This window comes from Halictus rubicundus, chromosome 15, assembly GCF_050948215.1.
Source record: "Halictus rubicundus isolate RS-2024b chromosome 15, iyHalRubi1_principal, whole genome shotgun sequence".
Classification (NCBI taxonomy): Eukaryota; Metazoa; Arthropoda; class Insecta; order Hymenoptera; family Halictidae; genus Halictus; species Halictus rubicundus.
In genome coordinates this window covers 6,908,796-6,924,935 of record NC_135163.1, presented here as the reverse complement: position 1 = coordinate 6,924,935, position 16,140 = coordinate 6,908,796, and the positions used below count along the sequence as shown (strand labels likewise).

At 40.5% G+C, this 16,140-nt stretch overlaps 4 protein-coding genes across 7 annotated transcripts in view; 3 read left to right on the top strand and 1 right to left on the bottom strand.

Moving 5' to 3' along the window:
• The window catches only part of Ypel (Yippee-like), a 29,810-nt gene extending 23,199 nt beyond the window's left edge, over positions 1-6,611 (top strand). For both annotated transcript variants that reach the window (XM_076801199.1, XM_076801200.1), the window contains exons 2-5: positions 2,725-3,214; positions 3,445-3,488; positions 3,865-3,973; positions 4,239-6,611. In XM_076801199.1, coding sequence (XP_076657314.1) covers positions 3,113-3,214; positions 3,445-3,488; positions 3,865-3,973; positions 4,239-4,328 — 345 coding nt within the window. In that variant the 5' untranslated portion in view covers positions 2,725-3,112 and the 3' untranslated portion in view covers positions 4,329-6,611. The remainder of the gene's footprint in view (positions 1-2,724; positions 3,215-3,444; positions 3,489-3,864; positions 3,974-4,238) is intronic.
• Positions 6,612-7,343: 732 nt separating this feature from the next.
• On the top strand, positions 7,344-11,184 carry LOC143361630 (uncharacterized). 2 transcript variants are annotated; one of them, XM_076801196.1, is made up of 6 exons: positions 7,344-7,560; positions 8,179-8,525; positions 8,642-8,913; positions 8,986-9,217; positions 9,363-9,467; positions 10,707-11,184. In XM_076801196.1, the coding sequence occupies exons 1-6, from the start codon at positions 7,535-7,537 to the stop codon at positions 10,754-10,756; spliced, it is 1,032 nt and encodes a 343-aa protein (XP_076657311.1). In that variant the 5' UTR covers positions 7,344-7,534; the 3' UTR covers positions 10,757-11,184. The 2 variants fall into 2 exon arrangements, with proteins under 2 accessions (XP_076657311.1, XP_076657309.1); XM_076801194.1 differs by having other exon boundaries at positions 7,345-7,560; positions 9,363-11,184.
• Positions 11,185-11,219: 35 nt separating this feature from the next.
• On the bottom strand, positions 11,220-14,437 carry LOC143361629 (FGGY carbohydrate kinase domain-containing protein). The gene is made up of 11 exons (XM_076801193.1): positions 14,286-14,437; positions 13,914-14,180; positions 13,737-13,848; positions 13,434-13,671; positions 13,238-13,365; positions 12,878-13,060; positions 12,601-12,808; positions 12,362-12,512; positions 12,215-12,289; positions 11,637-11,914; positions 11,220-11,559 (listed from the first exon to the last, which is right to left on the bottom strand). The coding sequence occupies exons 2-11, from the start codon at positions 14,088-14,090 to the stop codon at positions 11,472-11,474; spliced, it is 1,638 nt and encodes a 545-aa protein (XP_076657308.1). The 5' UTR covers positions 14,091-14,180; positions 14,286-14,437; the 3' UTR covers positions 11,220-11,471.
• Positions 14,353-15,916, top strand: Pop5 (POP5 ribonuclease P/MRP subunit). 2 transcript variants are annotated; one of them, XM_076801198.1, is made up of 6 exons: positions 14,353-14,488; positions 14,751-14,821; positions 14,916-15,004; positions 15,137-15,282; positions 15,352-15,521; positions 15,596-15,916. In XM_076801198.1, exons 3-6 carry the CDS (start codon positions 14,985-14,987, stop codon positions 15,710-15,712), a joined length of 453 nt encoding a protein of 150 aa, XP_076657313.1. In that variant the 5' UTR covers positions 14,353-14,488; positions 14,751-14,821; positions 14,916-14,984; the 3' UTR covers positions 15,713-15,916. The 2 variants fall into 2 exon arrangements, with proteins under 2 accessions (XP_076657313.1, XP_076657312.1); XM_076801197.1 differs by lacking the exons at positions 14,353-14,488; positions 14,751-14,821 and having other exon boundaries at positions 14,828-15,004.
• The last annotated feature ends 224 nt before the right edge of the window (positions 15,917-16,140 follow it).

The window sequence follows — 16,140 nt, the reverse complement described above, 5'->3', positions numbered from 1 at the left end:
GAGAGAGGAGAGAGAGAGAGAGTGGAGAACAGGTTAAAACAGCAAAAGCGTTTGCCGACTAAATCCAAACAACAGTAGTCGTTCTCGCTCTATCTTCTCGCCGGGACGTCGCACGTTGTTTCAGCATGCAGTCCTAGCTGAGCGGCAAAATAAAGTATTTGTAAACATGTCAATTTCCCACCAATTTACGAATTGAAAAATGGTGTACGAAGCTCCAAAAAGGTGCTGTAATTTTTCTGGCACTTTGATAAACACAACTTTTGCTGGTTTATGTCGATTTGCTTCAGAGCTTTGCGAGACTTGCTGTGGAAGTAAAATAAGCATAAATGGATGGAAATAAAATATTTTTGCTCCGCTAGGATCTCATATTAAACCTCTGAGCGACGTTCCGTCGTCCCTCCTCGGTGTACCAAAACAAAGGCCTCGTCACTCTCCTTTGTTTGTCTACACACGTGGTCACGTGACTCGGGGATATGCAGAACACGCTCGACACGAGACGATTACAATTATATAAAGTCTCTTCTTCATTCATATTAATGAATGATACACTTAGCATGATGTCCTTGAAATCGAATCACTGTGACAATGGTTGGATTCTTTTCCACTCCACCCCCGTACGCTTTGGCTGAAACTCAACCAGCGAACAGTTTGAAAAATTCGAAAATGATCGAATTTTTAAATGTTTCTATCGAGATCTATCAAGCAGGGGCATATCATAATTATTAGGGGCTTATTTGCGACGATTACGTTGCGCTAATGATGCAAATGGTCCTGAAATTCCTGTCGGAAATATTCGTTTGGATCGGGTTACCACAAGTTATTTTGGAAACGCTATAATTGGAGGTAGGCGAAACTCCGTTTTGTTTGACGAGCACACATCTTAAATCGATAAGCCTAAAATGAGCACTGGCTAATTTTTAATAATACTTTACGCAAACAGTTCCGAACCGTGGATGCTGCTTTATTTACGATCCCAGTACGACAACTTTCTGCGATCTGCAGCCACGAAGAGGCTGTGCAAGCCGAGTACCAGCCACGGGTAGGGGCAACGGGACGAACGCGTGAAAGAGAAGAGCCTGGCCCGCACTTCCTCCATCTTTATAAAGAAGAAGAAGCCATCTCTTAAGCGCATCATAATGGAGACCTTGTCTCTTTTCTTTGTTTGAACACGCGCCAGCACGTGGCGACGCTCGATACGGAGAGAGAGTGCATCGATGCTATTGCGCTTCAAAACGTTCGTGCGATGTCTTGTGCCGTGGCTCCCCCCCACCCCCGCATTTATTTTTACAGATGTATTATCCGTGCGTGTTATCTAGTCTTTCTCTCGGTGTGCGTACTCTTCGGCCTGGTCAACGGACATCTAACGATTTTTCACTTTTGTAGTAGCAATAGTAAGCTCGGACGGTTTGATGCTCGGCCGTGCGTTATTTAACAGGTCGTTATAAATAACTCGGAACTGATAGTTGCGGAATAAATATACATATGTGCGCGATAGCGGGCAAATAACGGGAAGAAGAACGATTCGCGAACCTCCGCCAATCTTCATTTTCTCAATTTTCAATGTGTGTTCGGTTGACGGTCACCGGTGACCGGCGCGTTCCTTCGATATATCCACCGCGAAGCCTGGGTCTAATCATTTTGGTAAATCTTTCATTAAGTACGTCGTAATTTAGTAGGCGCTGCGTTGACGGTCACCGGTGACCGGCACGTTAATTTCTGTTTTTTTTTCACCACGATGCCTTCGATTGAACATTTAACAAACCTTTCATTCAATAAACCGCAGTATAACAGGCGATGTGGCGCCGGTCACCGGTGACCGGCGCATTAATTTGTTGTGTCTTCACCACACAACCTGTTTTGACCAACACTCTCTTTACTGGCCAACATATAACAAGTGCGTCGAATAGTTTATTTACTAGTGTGCTTGGAGTCTGCTATTAGAACAGAGTGGTACGATCACAATGGATTAACAAAAAGTTGAACGCGAATGTTTAAGCAGAGTTTCTGTGAATGTTCGTAGGAATGAACAGCATTAATTGGACGTAGATGATTCTACTGTGCCAGTTGGTTATTATTAATCCCGGGGAAGGAAACAGAAAATGGGTTCCCAGTGGCCCACGCAAGGGTTGACTGCTGATTTCCATTTCGAAATGCAACGCGTATATCTTGGCCGTTTTGTTGCAACGGTCTCGTCTTGACGTCACCTCCGTCGGCGTGCCCGCGGATCAGATTGAGCTCGGGATCGTTAGATCGCTCGACGACGATACGGCGCGGCGCGCAGCGTGTCAGGGATCGTCGTGGGCGTTCCAACTAGGCGACGATTAAGTTGCGCTCGAGACAACTAGCCAGCTGGAGACCGTGGCCATTAGGATGGCTATTCTGTCTTAGTACAATCTCGAAACCTCCATTTCTATTCCCCCATTTTCGTCCAAAAAATACCAGTTAGTCCAGATAGTCTTTGCGTCGCATACGTCACGAGTAGCAGCTGTAATTTGAAAATAAATTTGTATCTCACTGCAGCTTGTTGCAATTCCGGTAGAGAATTTTCATTTTGCCTAAAGATCCGGTGTCGAATCGCGAGCGAAACTGTGTTGTCAACAACATGAATGCGAACCCAGACGGCCCGAAAATTGGGCCGGCACGGTCCCCGTTTAAACGATAGGCTAATTTCGAGCGCGTGTCACGAGGCGGCCGGTTTTAATGAAAGAAATTTCTGGTTCACAGGTGTCCCCGAACCGGCGCTGTCTGAACCAGCTCAACAGCTGATCGGAGTACGAAGCGGCGGTGAACGGGGCCACTATTGCACCAACCACCCCGCGATTGGAAGAAATTCAATTCGATAATCGTCGCTGGTTAACGGCCAGACGTTCACCACACACGGGAGAAAAGCGTCTCGACGGCACTTGATAACAATAACAGGAGGGAGGGAGAAGAGAGAAAGAGAGATACAAAACGAGAGAGACACAGGGAGAGATAGCGTGTGATCATCAAGGGTTGGAGGGAGAGGGAGCGAGGAGAACGACGACGACGACAAAGAAGACGAAGAAGAAGAGGAAGAAGACCGACAAGGGCGAGAGAGGAGAGATCTCTCTGCTTGCTCGGACACGCCATCATGGTCAAAACTTTTCAAGCATACCTGCCCTCGTGTCACCGCACTTACTCGTGCATTCACTGCCGTGCTCACCTCGCCAACCACGACGAACTCATCTCTAAGGTGAGCCGTGATAGATCAGGTAACGAACAGACTTCTCGCATTCGCTTCTCTTCCGCTTTTGTGTGCGCTGCCTCAACCGCACACACATACACACCACACACAAACACGAACTATACACGTATGTACACCTAGAGTCTGCCTCCCCCCCCCCCCCCACCTACCTACACCCCCGCCTCTCTATCTCTGTTCACGCAACTCTAACTAACACGGTGTTTCCTTTTTGATTGCAGTCCTTCCAGGGCAGTCAAGGTCGTGCCTATCTCTTTAATTCAGTGTAAGTATGCTAATGCCTGCCCTCGCAGTCCCAGATAGAATCGGCGTGGAAAGTAGGACACGTATACTTCACCCGGGGAATTGTACAGGGTGTATACGGTGTATTGAGATTCAAGAGCGATGCTTCTTTTGTTTCCACGCGATGTCTTGTTCTTTCCGTTCGAAGGAAAAACCGGCGGAAACTCGAAATTTATTCGCTTTTGAATATACGTTGAAATTTGTTCGTACGAGAATAAATAAGGCAGATAGTTAGGTGAATATTTTGATACAATCTATGTACAATCAATTTTTCGTAAGTCCCAGACGATACGATAGGGCAACGGGTTAATGGATGATCATTGATACAGTCGATTTACGGCGTGCGTTCATTATTTCAGGGTGAACGTGGGCTGTGGTCCTGCAGAGGAGCGAGTTCTGCTCACTGGCCTTCATGCTGTGGCTGATATTTACTGCGAGTGTTGCAAGACCACCCTTGGGTGGAAATACGTGAGTTTCTCCCGCTCCGCTAAAATCTAACTTAACAGGGGGTATTCTGATTTTTCATTTCTTGAGACAGAAGTCTTGTAGAATATGTGCGCAAAAGAATTTGTGTTCGAATTCGTAAAATTAACGGTAGTTGAACGCGTTGTAAGAATGCAACTCCAATAGAAAAGTTGCTAAAAATTCCAACGAAAACCAGAGTACCCCGCTAAGTTTCACTATACGGCGCACCGGATAGACCAGCTGCGAAAGGTTGCCTTGAAATTTTCAGGAGCATGCGTTCGAGTCGAGCCAGAAGTATAAGGAGGGCAAGTTTATAATCGAGCTTGCACACATGATCAAGGAGAATGGATGGGAGTAAGTCGTGTCGGTGTACAAGGACTCGGTACATCCCTGAACAGCGACGCCCATTCTTTCGTCCCTGATGACCACGACTATGATGACAACAGCAACTACAACTACGACGACGACGACGACGACAACAACAACAACAACGCCGACGTGCGAACCCGACGACGATGATGATGATACGCCTACAATGTTGTTCTACTTGCAATGTGCGGCCCCCTCCCCTCTGTCAAACCACCAACGAAAGTCTGTGATTTCATTTGTGATTTGTAATCTTAGTAACTCTTTATGTTTCGGACAATTCGACGCTGGTTTTCGTTCTATCTGATCGACTCGTCGATAAGCGACAACCGATGACGCCGGTGATCCGCCGTGTAGCGGGCTCGGACGTGCGTGGAAGAAGAGCAAGAAGAGAAGTATTGTAAAGAAATTATTTTTCAAAAAAAAAAAAAGGAACAAAACGAAGAAACTAGAAGAAAAAAAAAGAAACAAAAACCGAGGAGAATAGAGAACCGCGTGGGAAAAAAGAGAAGCGAGAGAAAGAGAGATAGAGAGCGAGCTAGGAGAGTGTGAGGGACAGAGAGTAGCGTGGAAGACCGAGAGAGTAATAATGACGACGAGAAGCGATGGTGATGAATATGATGACGACGATGGTGCCATGGCGGAGAGGATAAAGACCCGAGATCGGTCTGTTCGAACAGTGGGGTGCCCCACTTAATTTTTCAATTCATTCATCCACGCGAGACGTTCGCCGCCCACGCGTACAACGTCCACCGGTAAAATGGTAAAAAATTAACGCGCGGGGCACCCCGATCGATCAGTTTCGAATCTGTTATGCACCGGAGCAGCGCAAGTGCCCACAGACTTTGCTGGACTGACTGCCTGCCTGCCGCGTCTATCATTGGAATTTCACTGCCGATATTCCTAATATTAATTAATAAGACTGCTGCGCCGCGTGTAGTTTGCGACGCAGCGGCGGTAGATACTAGTATAGCTTACGATATAGCGTACTAAAGCCTATGTTACAATATTATAGGACCTCATGGACATAGAACGTAAGGATATGTAAGAGTAATGACGCTGAGAGAGGAGCAAAAATGTGCAGAGAATGAGAGAGAGAGAGAGAGAGAGAGAGAAAGTGATATAACATGAATGAAAGAGAAAGAACGAGAGAGAGACAGATAATGATAGGGTGAGAGAGAGAAAACGTTACTTGTATCGCGCGTACATGTTTGATTTTATGTTCACCATGCCTGCCAAACTGTCTGTTTGTCTGCCAGTCGCCATTACTGTTAGTGGAGTGAAAACGAAAAAACAAACCGTATTCTAACATGTTCACACGTTCTCGTCGGCTCTAGCAGGGTGTGGTATGACTGAATAATATTTTTGTTGTGAAACCATCATTTGGACTACGCCTTCCTATTCACGCACCACGACGTATTAAATGATGAAAAAAGAAAAAAGAAAACAAGAACGTAACTAAAAAAACGAAAGAGGTAAACAAAAAGAAATATGGAACAAAATAATTGCTCATTACTTTTTAACAATCGATCTCATTTGTAAATATTAAATAGAGAGTTCAGTGTAACGTTCACGAGTCACTACATCGCACGGAGGTATGGCGGACACGTTCGTGTGTGCACCACCCTCCGGTTATCCCTTGTACACAATTGATTTCTATCATCGGTCATTAAAGTGAAGAAAAAACAAGAAGAAAAGTGCATAATACACGAGGTTGACTTGTCACTTTTTTGTTCTCGCGCTAGACCAGTCTCTGTACGACGGCGATGTTTTAATTGTATTTTTATTTCTCGTCTAGGCTGTTGTTTTGTCTCGAGCACTGCATGTGTGAATTGGAGAGGTTTGTTTCCAGGTGGCTTGTTGTGCTACCTTCGTTACTTATCTGCGAAATTTTAGGCGTATAGCGACCAAAATCGAAATCTTGATCGCACTGTTCAACGCGCGTTCAAATTTGTGACTTCGAGCCGTCGTTTCGAACGGATCCTCGCGAACCGAACGCGAGTCTATAAATTATTTTTAACGGTGGTCAGAATTGAAAGAAATTTACGGATTGGTGTTCAGCTGGCGAAGAACCGTTTCCCCTCGAAGTTACAAATTATCTCGAAAAGGTTCGAATTTCGTTGGACAGTGTTGTCGACGGGACATTCATTCGTTGGAGCATGTGTTTTATATATCGTAAGACCGAAGTACCCCGATGTATCTCGTGTAATATATCAAGAAGACGAAGGTAGCAATAATCGTACGCGTGAAGAGAGAGAAAAAAAAAAAGAAAGAGTTTATTTTTCTTTGACTAACGGAAAACGAATCGATCAAAAGTGTAACTGTGAAACACTAGTGTACAAAAATTGATCAGTTCTTATATTGCGCTAGACATCTCTGATAAACAAAAAAAAAAAGAAGCATAGATTGAGTAATGGATATAACCGCGAAACAAAGAAAACCACAGGTGGAGTTTTAAAACGGGTTGCGAAAGGGAAATGGAAATATATTCGTATGTTCATTGTTTTAAATGCATACATATGAAAGTGCAGTGTACTTTGCGTGTATCTCGAACAAGTGGTGAATGAATGTGCCGGCCTAATCCTACATGCTGTCTCTTGGAGAGTACTTTTTATATTACTGTGCCGATGCCCCCTTTGTCCGCACTCACTTTTCTGGGAGTCTTGTTAATTGTGGCCCACCAACACCGATTCTATAGTTTCCAGCCTCCACCGACATCCACCATTACCACCATTACACAATTTTGCTTTGTAAAACATGTTCATAATAAAAACAAAGAGAAAATACAAAGTATTTAATCGACAGTGACTCATTTCAATCGAAACTCTCGCCTCTAAGTAAGTACGTTCGATGAAAATCCATATCGAAAGAAATAATGGAACGGGAAGTATACATTGCAAAATAAAATTGTTTGAATTTGTAAATTAAAAAATCCATAAATCTGCGCGCTGATTTGTGTTCTACCTTACCGACAGAGCGAGGAATGCATCGGAATGTGGTTAGTACATATTTCGACGTCCGTATAAGTCGCTGCGCGATGGATGCGTGAAGTCGACGTTGCTCCCGGGTCTTTTGTGGTTCCTTGTTGGTTTCCTCTATTTTTGTTTACATTTTAGTTTGTTTAAAAATGTTGTAGACTTTTGTTTGTTTTTTTCGGGAGTTGTGTAGCGACGGACGAACACGAGCACTGCATCGAAGATGAAAAACACGAAAGTCAAAGCAAGGTAATGCGTCTTCGGCGCATTAGAATCCGATCCTACAATACTTGTTGCTTCTGCTACATGAAAAAAATTTCTTTATTTCATTGGCTCTTTTTGATATCGCGTTGTTTCTTTTTATTACAAGACGATCAATTTACACGTGTTCTTTCTGAGTTGTTCAGATTTTCGTAATTTAACCTTTATTATATTAAGCACAAGAAAGTTATATTTAACCCACGAGAGTATTGATTTTTCCCCCCCACTGCCCACGCACAATGGGAGTTTGTTTCATTCACGTGTGGCCAAACGTGGTCCGCTTGGAATTTATTTATTATTATGTAATAATATTTTACGTAAATCAAACAACGTTCGTTCTCAGAAAAACTGTAAATATTCTAAATTGATCAGAACTTGTTAAGTCAAGCAAACCTTTCAATTTATTCTTCGACGAAATTTTCAAAAATCTAGAGTGGGGCACGTTACATAAATAAATGAAATTATGCATTTTTTAAAATAATTTAACTATTACGGAAAATGTAAACGAATCAGTATAAGATAATATTTAGTCTGTTGGTTATAATTTGTTGATTTTTATTTGTCCTAAATTGTTTTTGTTCTAATTATTACTACTTGTGTTTTCAGACAATGTATGGAGCGCTTTGGAGATCAAGGGGGATACTTTGATGTTGTTGTGCGTCCGATGTTGCAGCAAGGACATGAGGGAGAGCTATGCGGATGGCTAAAAGAAATGAGCTTAATTAGGACCGACTCGAACTGCCCTAATCCTGAATGCAAAGGAAGAAGCTTGGGTTGGAATCAAGCAAGAATCGTGGACAAGTACAGCTGGTCTTGTCCCAAGTGTACCAGGAAACAGTCTATAAGAGAGAATTCCTTCTTCTTCGGTATCAAATGTGACCTGAAAATGTGCCTTCAGTTGATATTAGGATGGTGTCAAATGATACCCAGTGAACTCACTGCCAATTACTTAGGTATACTAGATTAAATTGCAATTGACAGAAATAATTTTTACTTTGCATAAAGATCCGTAGTCTAGTAGTTTGTAATTTTTTTTTAACACGTTACAAATGTTTCTATTCCTTTTCAGAAATAAAGAAACACGTAGTTAAGAAAGTATACGAGAGATGCGACGAGGTATCTGAAAATTATGTGAAGACTCATCCACAAGATTGGATTCTAGGAGGTCAAAGTACAATATTAATCGTGGATGAATTTCCGAATGGTTATATGACTGAGAATCCTAATGACATAACTACTGCTAAGAAGCGGAATAATAATTCTCACACGATAGTCTGTATAGCAGAAGCGAACACTATACCAACACGTATGTGGTTGCACATGATCACAGCAGTTCCAGAGGTATCGTATAAGACACAGACTAGCATCATTTTGATATTATTCTTCCTGTTCTTAATGTAGACTGTGTTTCAGCCAATCAAAGTTGATAAGAATCATGGGGAGTTCGATAAATGCACCATGGTGAAGGAAGCTCTGAAGGAAATTACGAAGCACAGTGCTCCAGGCAGTTACATTGTGGCAAACAATCGCGCTCGTTGCTGCAACTACGATTTGTTGCAAGAACTGAAGCAATATAAGGTGATTAGCGTGGAACACCTGCAAAAGTTTGATCCACCTGGTAAAAATAAACTTCTGAGCAACTTAGGTATGTGTACAATATGTACCACTATAACACTAGGTTTGCAGAGAATGTGGAGCTTTATCCGAATTCAAAATAGTCACTTTTAGTGCTCTGTTGTAAACCTAGTGTCAAGTAGAACATAAATTTATAAAATGATTTATAATTTCAGAAACGATCTGGCAGACCAGCGTCGAAATCTGCGAAGAAATTCAAGAAACCACCCACAATCTCGGGCAGCGTATAATAGCGAAGCATTTGTGGAGGCAGAGATTTGGTACGTCACCTTCAATGGCATTTCAGTATATGCTTAATCATATCGCAGAATACTATCGCTTTATTTGAATTTCATTGGTTTAGTATTTTCACTAATTTTAGTTTCTCAAGTACTACAAGCAATATCGATTGTTAACGAATAATTCTTTTTCTTTCGCGTAAAAGTTGCATTCGAACTTGATTTAATTAGTATAGGACAACGAATTGTCGATCAGAGGACAATCTTATGACATCCTAATTGCACAAGTTGCACAAATGGCCTTATTGAAATTAAGACTAGGTAGTCTCGGTACTCTCGCCCAATAGTTCGCTTCTCGATTGTTCCCGTTCGTATTTCAAAAGCGACTCTCCTAATAGTTTGTTAAAAAAAAAGAGTTTGTTGGAAAAATATTCCCCTACAGCCTCATGTATCGAATTACTGGGAGAGAGTACTATATAATAATTATAAAGGATTTATATATATATATACATATAGATATATACGAAGAGATATCTCCGTGGAATGGAGAATACAACTATTAACAAAAACACGCACTTTGTGTCTTCCAAATATCAAAATATAAATAATTTTCAAGTTAAATGTTTATGACGATTGTTGACTAGTTAGAATTATATCATTATATGGAATCTTTGTCTCTGTTAAACAACATTTGAAGGATACCGTTCGTAGGATTCTTTTTTCACTTTTTTTTCCGCGAGTTTGGTTCGAAAGCTAGCTGCTAAAAGACTGACGATGATATTGATGTAATACTAAATTTTTTGAGTGTTATTGAAAATTGGTTGAAATATTGTAATTTACGCAGCAGCAGTTAATACTCATCGAAAAGTTGTATAAAGCTTGCTCACGGGAGAAAGTTCAGAATTAGAATGAGTACAATATCGTTCATTAAAGTCTTAGAAAACAAAATTGATTCGCCTCGAATGAAATGAGTAATATCAGGTACAATCAGTACCGGCATTTGGATTAGAGTTAAGTTTGCGGAATCATAGGTAATCCAATTTGTATGTCATTAATATGTACAACAATTGTAACACTTAATGATGATCTAGAGTTTTATCCAAAGTTTTATACCAGTATTATTTTAAATAATCTACTGCAAATCGACTGTCACGTAAGTTAATTACCGTCGGTTTCTCCACCTTTAGTTCACTGGAATACCTTGTGATAAACCGACTTTGTGATATTGCAAATATTATGTTTCGTTTTGTCGTCTTGAAACCACGTCTGTAAAATGTGTAGGATACCAAGGATGTCAAATTTTTTGTAAGAAGATTTTGCGAACCATGTGATATCAACGTTACTTTCTACGATAAAATGATCTATTGCAAGTTAGAGAGATAAGAAAAATATTCTTTATGACGTAAGTTAGGCGAAGCTTAGCCGCAAGTGTACTAAAACGCTAGTATACATACATTTTATCTCCTAAGTAGCCAGTAATATCATTTTATAAACTTTTATAATGATATTGAACGAAACTTTTAATATTTTTATAACAACTAATCTTCTAGCAATAATGTTGTAAGTTTGTACAAATATTGTTAAAAACAACTATGCAACCAGGCATATATGCAATAAGAAAATGGTAACGTGTGTTTTGTACCGAAACATTTTTAACAAACGAGGAAAGAAAAAAGAAGAACTGCAACACATTATACATATGTAAAATTTGAATCCATACTTAAATACCAAATAAAGCAATAGAAGTTTATATACCATATGTGTCCAGTGTATGAAAATAAGAAACATACCAAATACTTTCACATATAATTTTATTTACAACAAACGGGAATAAAAGATAAAATGTCTAACAAAAATATATCTCTGTAATTGCTTGTATACATAAAATATATTTCGACTCCATAAAAAAATAGTATAAACGATGATCCTTAAGTGTACTCGTTACGAGATTCATTGTACTTATGAGTTTACGTATGTAAGTGTATACATCGACCCTATAACCGCAGTTTCACAAATCTAAAAGTTACTGTACAATAATAGTGGCAGTTACAAAAAATCTTTATTCATGATCTCTCTATAGTCGTTTTGATGTTGCACCATTTTTCGGAACACCCGATACTTCTGGAGGTGATATCTTGAAAACGAGAAGGTAACGAATATTTCAAATTTCTGTAATAATTCAAGTATTTTGCGATTAGAGTAATTTCTTACTTGTGACACTCATTTCTTGGTTTAACGATATTTGCAGATCCTCCCATCGTTTTGATCGCATCGTATATGGTATTGAACTTTCCAGCTGCGTAAGATCCCAGAATCGCTGCCCCTATCAGCACTGATTCCTTCTCGACAGGACAAAATACAGGTAAACCCAAAACGTCTGCCTGTATCTGAATGAACAGCGGATTTTGGCTCAGACCTCCGCATACTAATAGCTCATCTACTTTGTGACCTGCAGTTTCTAGTGTCTCCAAAATGTGCTTTGTTCCGTACTGATAAAAAGAAAATTTCAAATGTTATACACGTACGCCATACTATGATCAAAGATTCCACGTATGCAGGGTGTCTGATAAATTTTTATTTCATTTGTTTTGTACCACTAATTGTCAAACACCCTGTATACTACTTCTGGCAAAAGAGATTCAATCAAAATCGAAAATATCAGCCAGTACGTATCACTACAATTGCCTTTATCGTTACTGAATAAATTTTCCACATGAAGCATACAAATGATTAGAATCGTAGAGGCTCGACTTTGTTGATTGAATACTTTTTATCTGATTCATTCATACCGTTAATGCTTGTACTGTTGCCAAGTAATACAACGCCAGATTCTCTTCGTCGACAGACAGAGATAGCCCCGATACCTGCACGATAATCATTGATAAAAATCTACATCTAGATCGAATCTTAAGTACGTGAACAAAAATTATTTTTACCATTCCTTTGAGAGTTGGATCAGCCAGTGGGGAACGGTTTCCGTGAAAGTCGGGCCAGACGTGAATCTCATTTGTCAAGTACGAAACGTTCTTCAGCCCCTTCTGATCCGCCATTGTTTGCAATAATTCTGTTAAGTATTGCTGTATGTGCCTGGAAAAATTGTTACAGAAAGTTAAAATCAATTTGTCATGCTTTGTCAAACTTCAAGATCAATTTCGCTAGTACAAAGCGAACTCACTTGTTTCCGCTTAAACTTTTCAAAATTCCCGGTGTTGCAGGATGTGTGTCGATTATGTGATCCAACAGTTTCCCAGTCGCGCTTTGTCCGCCTTCATTCAACCATAATCCCGGAATCATAGCACTGTAATACGGCCCCCAAACGCCATTGACGAACAGCTTCTTTTCATTAACTATCATGTGGCAAGTCGAGGTGCCGCAGATTAACGCTGCAAATAGAATAAAATGTTGCATGATTCTGAAGTGTGCGAGAAGTACACGGTAAGCGTTAACTTTACCTAATCTCTTTTGTAAATTAGGAGATAAACCAGGTACAGAACAGCCTATCATGCCAAGTCCTCCGGAATGTGCATCAATTAGCGAGGTACCCACGGCTGTACCTTTTAGGAGTCCTAATTCGGACGCAGCTTTAGCTGACAGTCCCTGGTCAACAGGATCCCCGGGTGTCCTCACATCACTACCTTCGTATTAATAGTTCTCTTTGTTAAAATAAAGCAATACTTTCATACTATCTGTCTGAACATAAAACAGACTCGTTAAATCATCGAGAAATGCACAGGAAACTTGGCACTTGTCAGTAGGATCGACTCGCGTGAAAATAATTTGTAAACTAATACACAGAAAGTAGTTCTTAATACCTATTTTCCTCCAATTATCTTTCATGAGGTCCCCCAACTGAATCTGATGAAAGAACTCCTCGTTCCATCCACTATTGCCGTCGGGATCAGCATTGTAATTCCACTTACATACTAAAGAGCACAAGGATCTAAAATGGGATCGTCGAGTTATACTATGTTGCTCAATTGTCATGTTACTATACAATGATGTAACTACCTCGACTCGGAACCTGTTGCTTTCCATGTTAGGAAATCGGGCAGGTCAAAGAGCAACGCTGCACGGTTCCACGACGACGGTAGATTCTTTTTTAACCATAACATTTTCGGGGTCTCCATCTCCAGCGATATTTTCCCGCCGACATACTGAAGCATATCATGGTCCTGGGCGTTTATGAAATCTGCTTCTTCTTGTGCTCTGTGATCCATCCACAATATAACATTCTGTTTGTCTTCCCCTGCATCGACAATTAAAATCATGAAAACACATTTGATTTATTTTGTGATTTCGCTTTCTATGCACCTGTGGGACTGATTGTGACCGGAGATCCTGTCTTGTCCACTGCCACCAAAGAACAGGTTGCATCGAATCCGACACCTTTCACATTGTCCGCAGAAATGTCAGCCACTACCGACTACAAATAAGAAACGTTATATTTCGTTTACAAATATTACACTGTACAAACATGTTCATCAGTACCTTCACCACATGACAAACTGCGCTCCAAATGTTGTCGGATGATTGCTCGTAAAAATTGGGAGCAGGATGGAAAATTTCTAGCGGACACGTTGCCATTTTTACTATTTTCCCCTTGGAGGATACCAAAGCGGCTCGGGCGCTTCCAGTTCCCACATCAACCCCAACAAAGTACTCCATTATTATATCTGATATGGTCTTTTGGGTATCGTGCACCGTTCGTCAGGAGAAACCAACTGAGTGTTCCACTTTGAACAGTATCATTATAAGCTGTAAATTAGGATTGTTATCAACAGAGCTTTACTGTAATCATCGAGTTACTTTTTAATATCACATGACCCTGAGATAACACCAGCAGGATTAAGAAATAGTTACCAGCACAAGCAGCAGCCTGTTGCCTAGGCAAGCTCTGTGTCGCAGACGCGCGCGTACACGCACACAAATAGAGGAAGAGAATGGTAACAACACTTTTCGGTGTTAATAATTATTTAAGCTGCTAAACATGCCTGTTGTGTAAGACTATATATGCATATCTGATGAATAGGATTAACACTGGAGTCAAAGTACAACAATATTACGTAAGTCGCCTGACACGTAACACCAAACAAGGAAACACGCGTGGAGAAAAAATGCTGTACCCGTTACCTTGAATAATTACATCGTAGTTTTGCATGGTACCGACATCGCTGTCTAACGGTCTTAAAAAATCAGCATTAACTTTTCGTCTGTACATGAAAAAGTAGATGGTGGAGGCATTGGAACGTTAACGATACGTTTCGAATGAGAAATCAGAAGTCCGATTGCTAGAAAATGACGTTGAAAATGTGTTCTCTATTGCAGGCACGTGTGCGTGTGTTTGACAGCGACTTAGCCGAACCTTATCTATCGAGCAGTAGAGATCGTTGCACGTGGTAATGTTTTTCTGTTGTGCATGCTGCATAGTGTGTAATTTATTGACAACAAACCGCAAATTATCGTAAAATAACGTTTTGTTTCTGTAATTAGCGTTCAATCCGCCCCCCGAGAAATGTCATAATATCGTTTCCTTGATCGACGCGTTACATAACCTAAAAGATGGTTCGTTTCAAGAACAGGTAACGAAATAGTTTATTAAAGACTGAAATAATGTTTGTCGAAGGTATAAAAGAATCCGATGATAGATAAAATGTCGCCGAGTAATGAAGATAATATTTTATTTATTCTCGATAACATAAGTTAATCCGCAGGTATTTGGCGTTCGAAATAACGCTCGGCGATAAATCCGATAAGCCATTCCCTCTGAAAATCACAACACTGCACGTTGCCATAAATCGAAAAGTACAACAAATGTACGGCGATTTTGGAGTGGCGGCGATAAAGGCTGGTTTTAGCGGTAATACAGAATTAGTAGTGCGATATTTTATTTGTAATATTTTGGGTTTATTGTTTGTTGTTGTTTTAGCGAAGTATTGCAACGAGCACACAAGGATAGCGCTTGTAAAGACGAGACACGGACCGCACAAATTTTTATTAGACTCTATTCCTATGATAAACGATATCGGCGGTCGTTTAGTGTCGGTGAAAATACTTTACGTGGGAGCAACACTGAAACACTGTTTCCTCTTCATCAAGGTACGTCAAGAAATACAATTTACATTTCAAATTTCCACGGTATATTTTTATTGCATGCGTGTAATTGCTTATAGAGGTACCAACAAAGCAAACTAGAACGCACATGGAGTACCTTGAGAACCGATCTTCAAAGGAAAAACATGGAAAATGCTTTGATGACTCTAACACCAGCCATGAAAGACTTTACATGAATTGAGAAATGATAAACACTGTATTACAACAGCCGTAGGACAGCCTGCCATAAAAATTCCATTCAGAAACCTCTTTTGAAAATACTAGACCCTGATTTAAATACGACCATAAAATTGGATTAAATTTTATACGGTAGTTTCCTCATCATCCCTAACAAAAAAAAAATCTGACCCACTTCAGGTATTGATATTCGGGAATTTTTGGGAAATAAAACACCTCGGGAAAATACAGCTTTCATAACATATGTTTATTTCAAATAACATGTGGCCGTAGGATATTCGAATAATCGATAATGCCCGAGCCGGGTCAGATCGAAAAAATCTTCGCCGGGGATTATAAATGTACGCGCGGTTTTTCCCGCGCCGTAAAGGCAATAAAGCGGGGTCGGTCCTAGGTTACCATTGGATGAAGGGTGCGGGCAATAAGG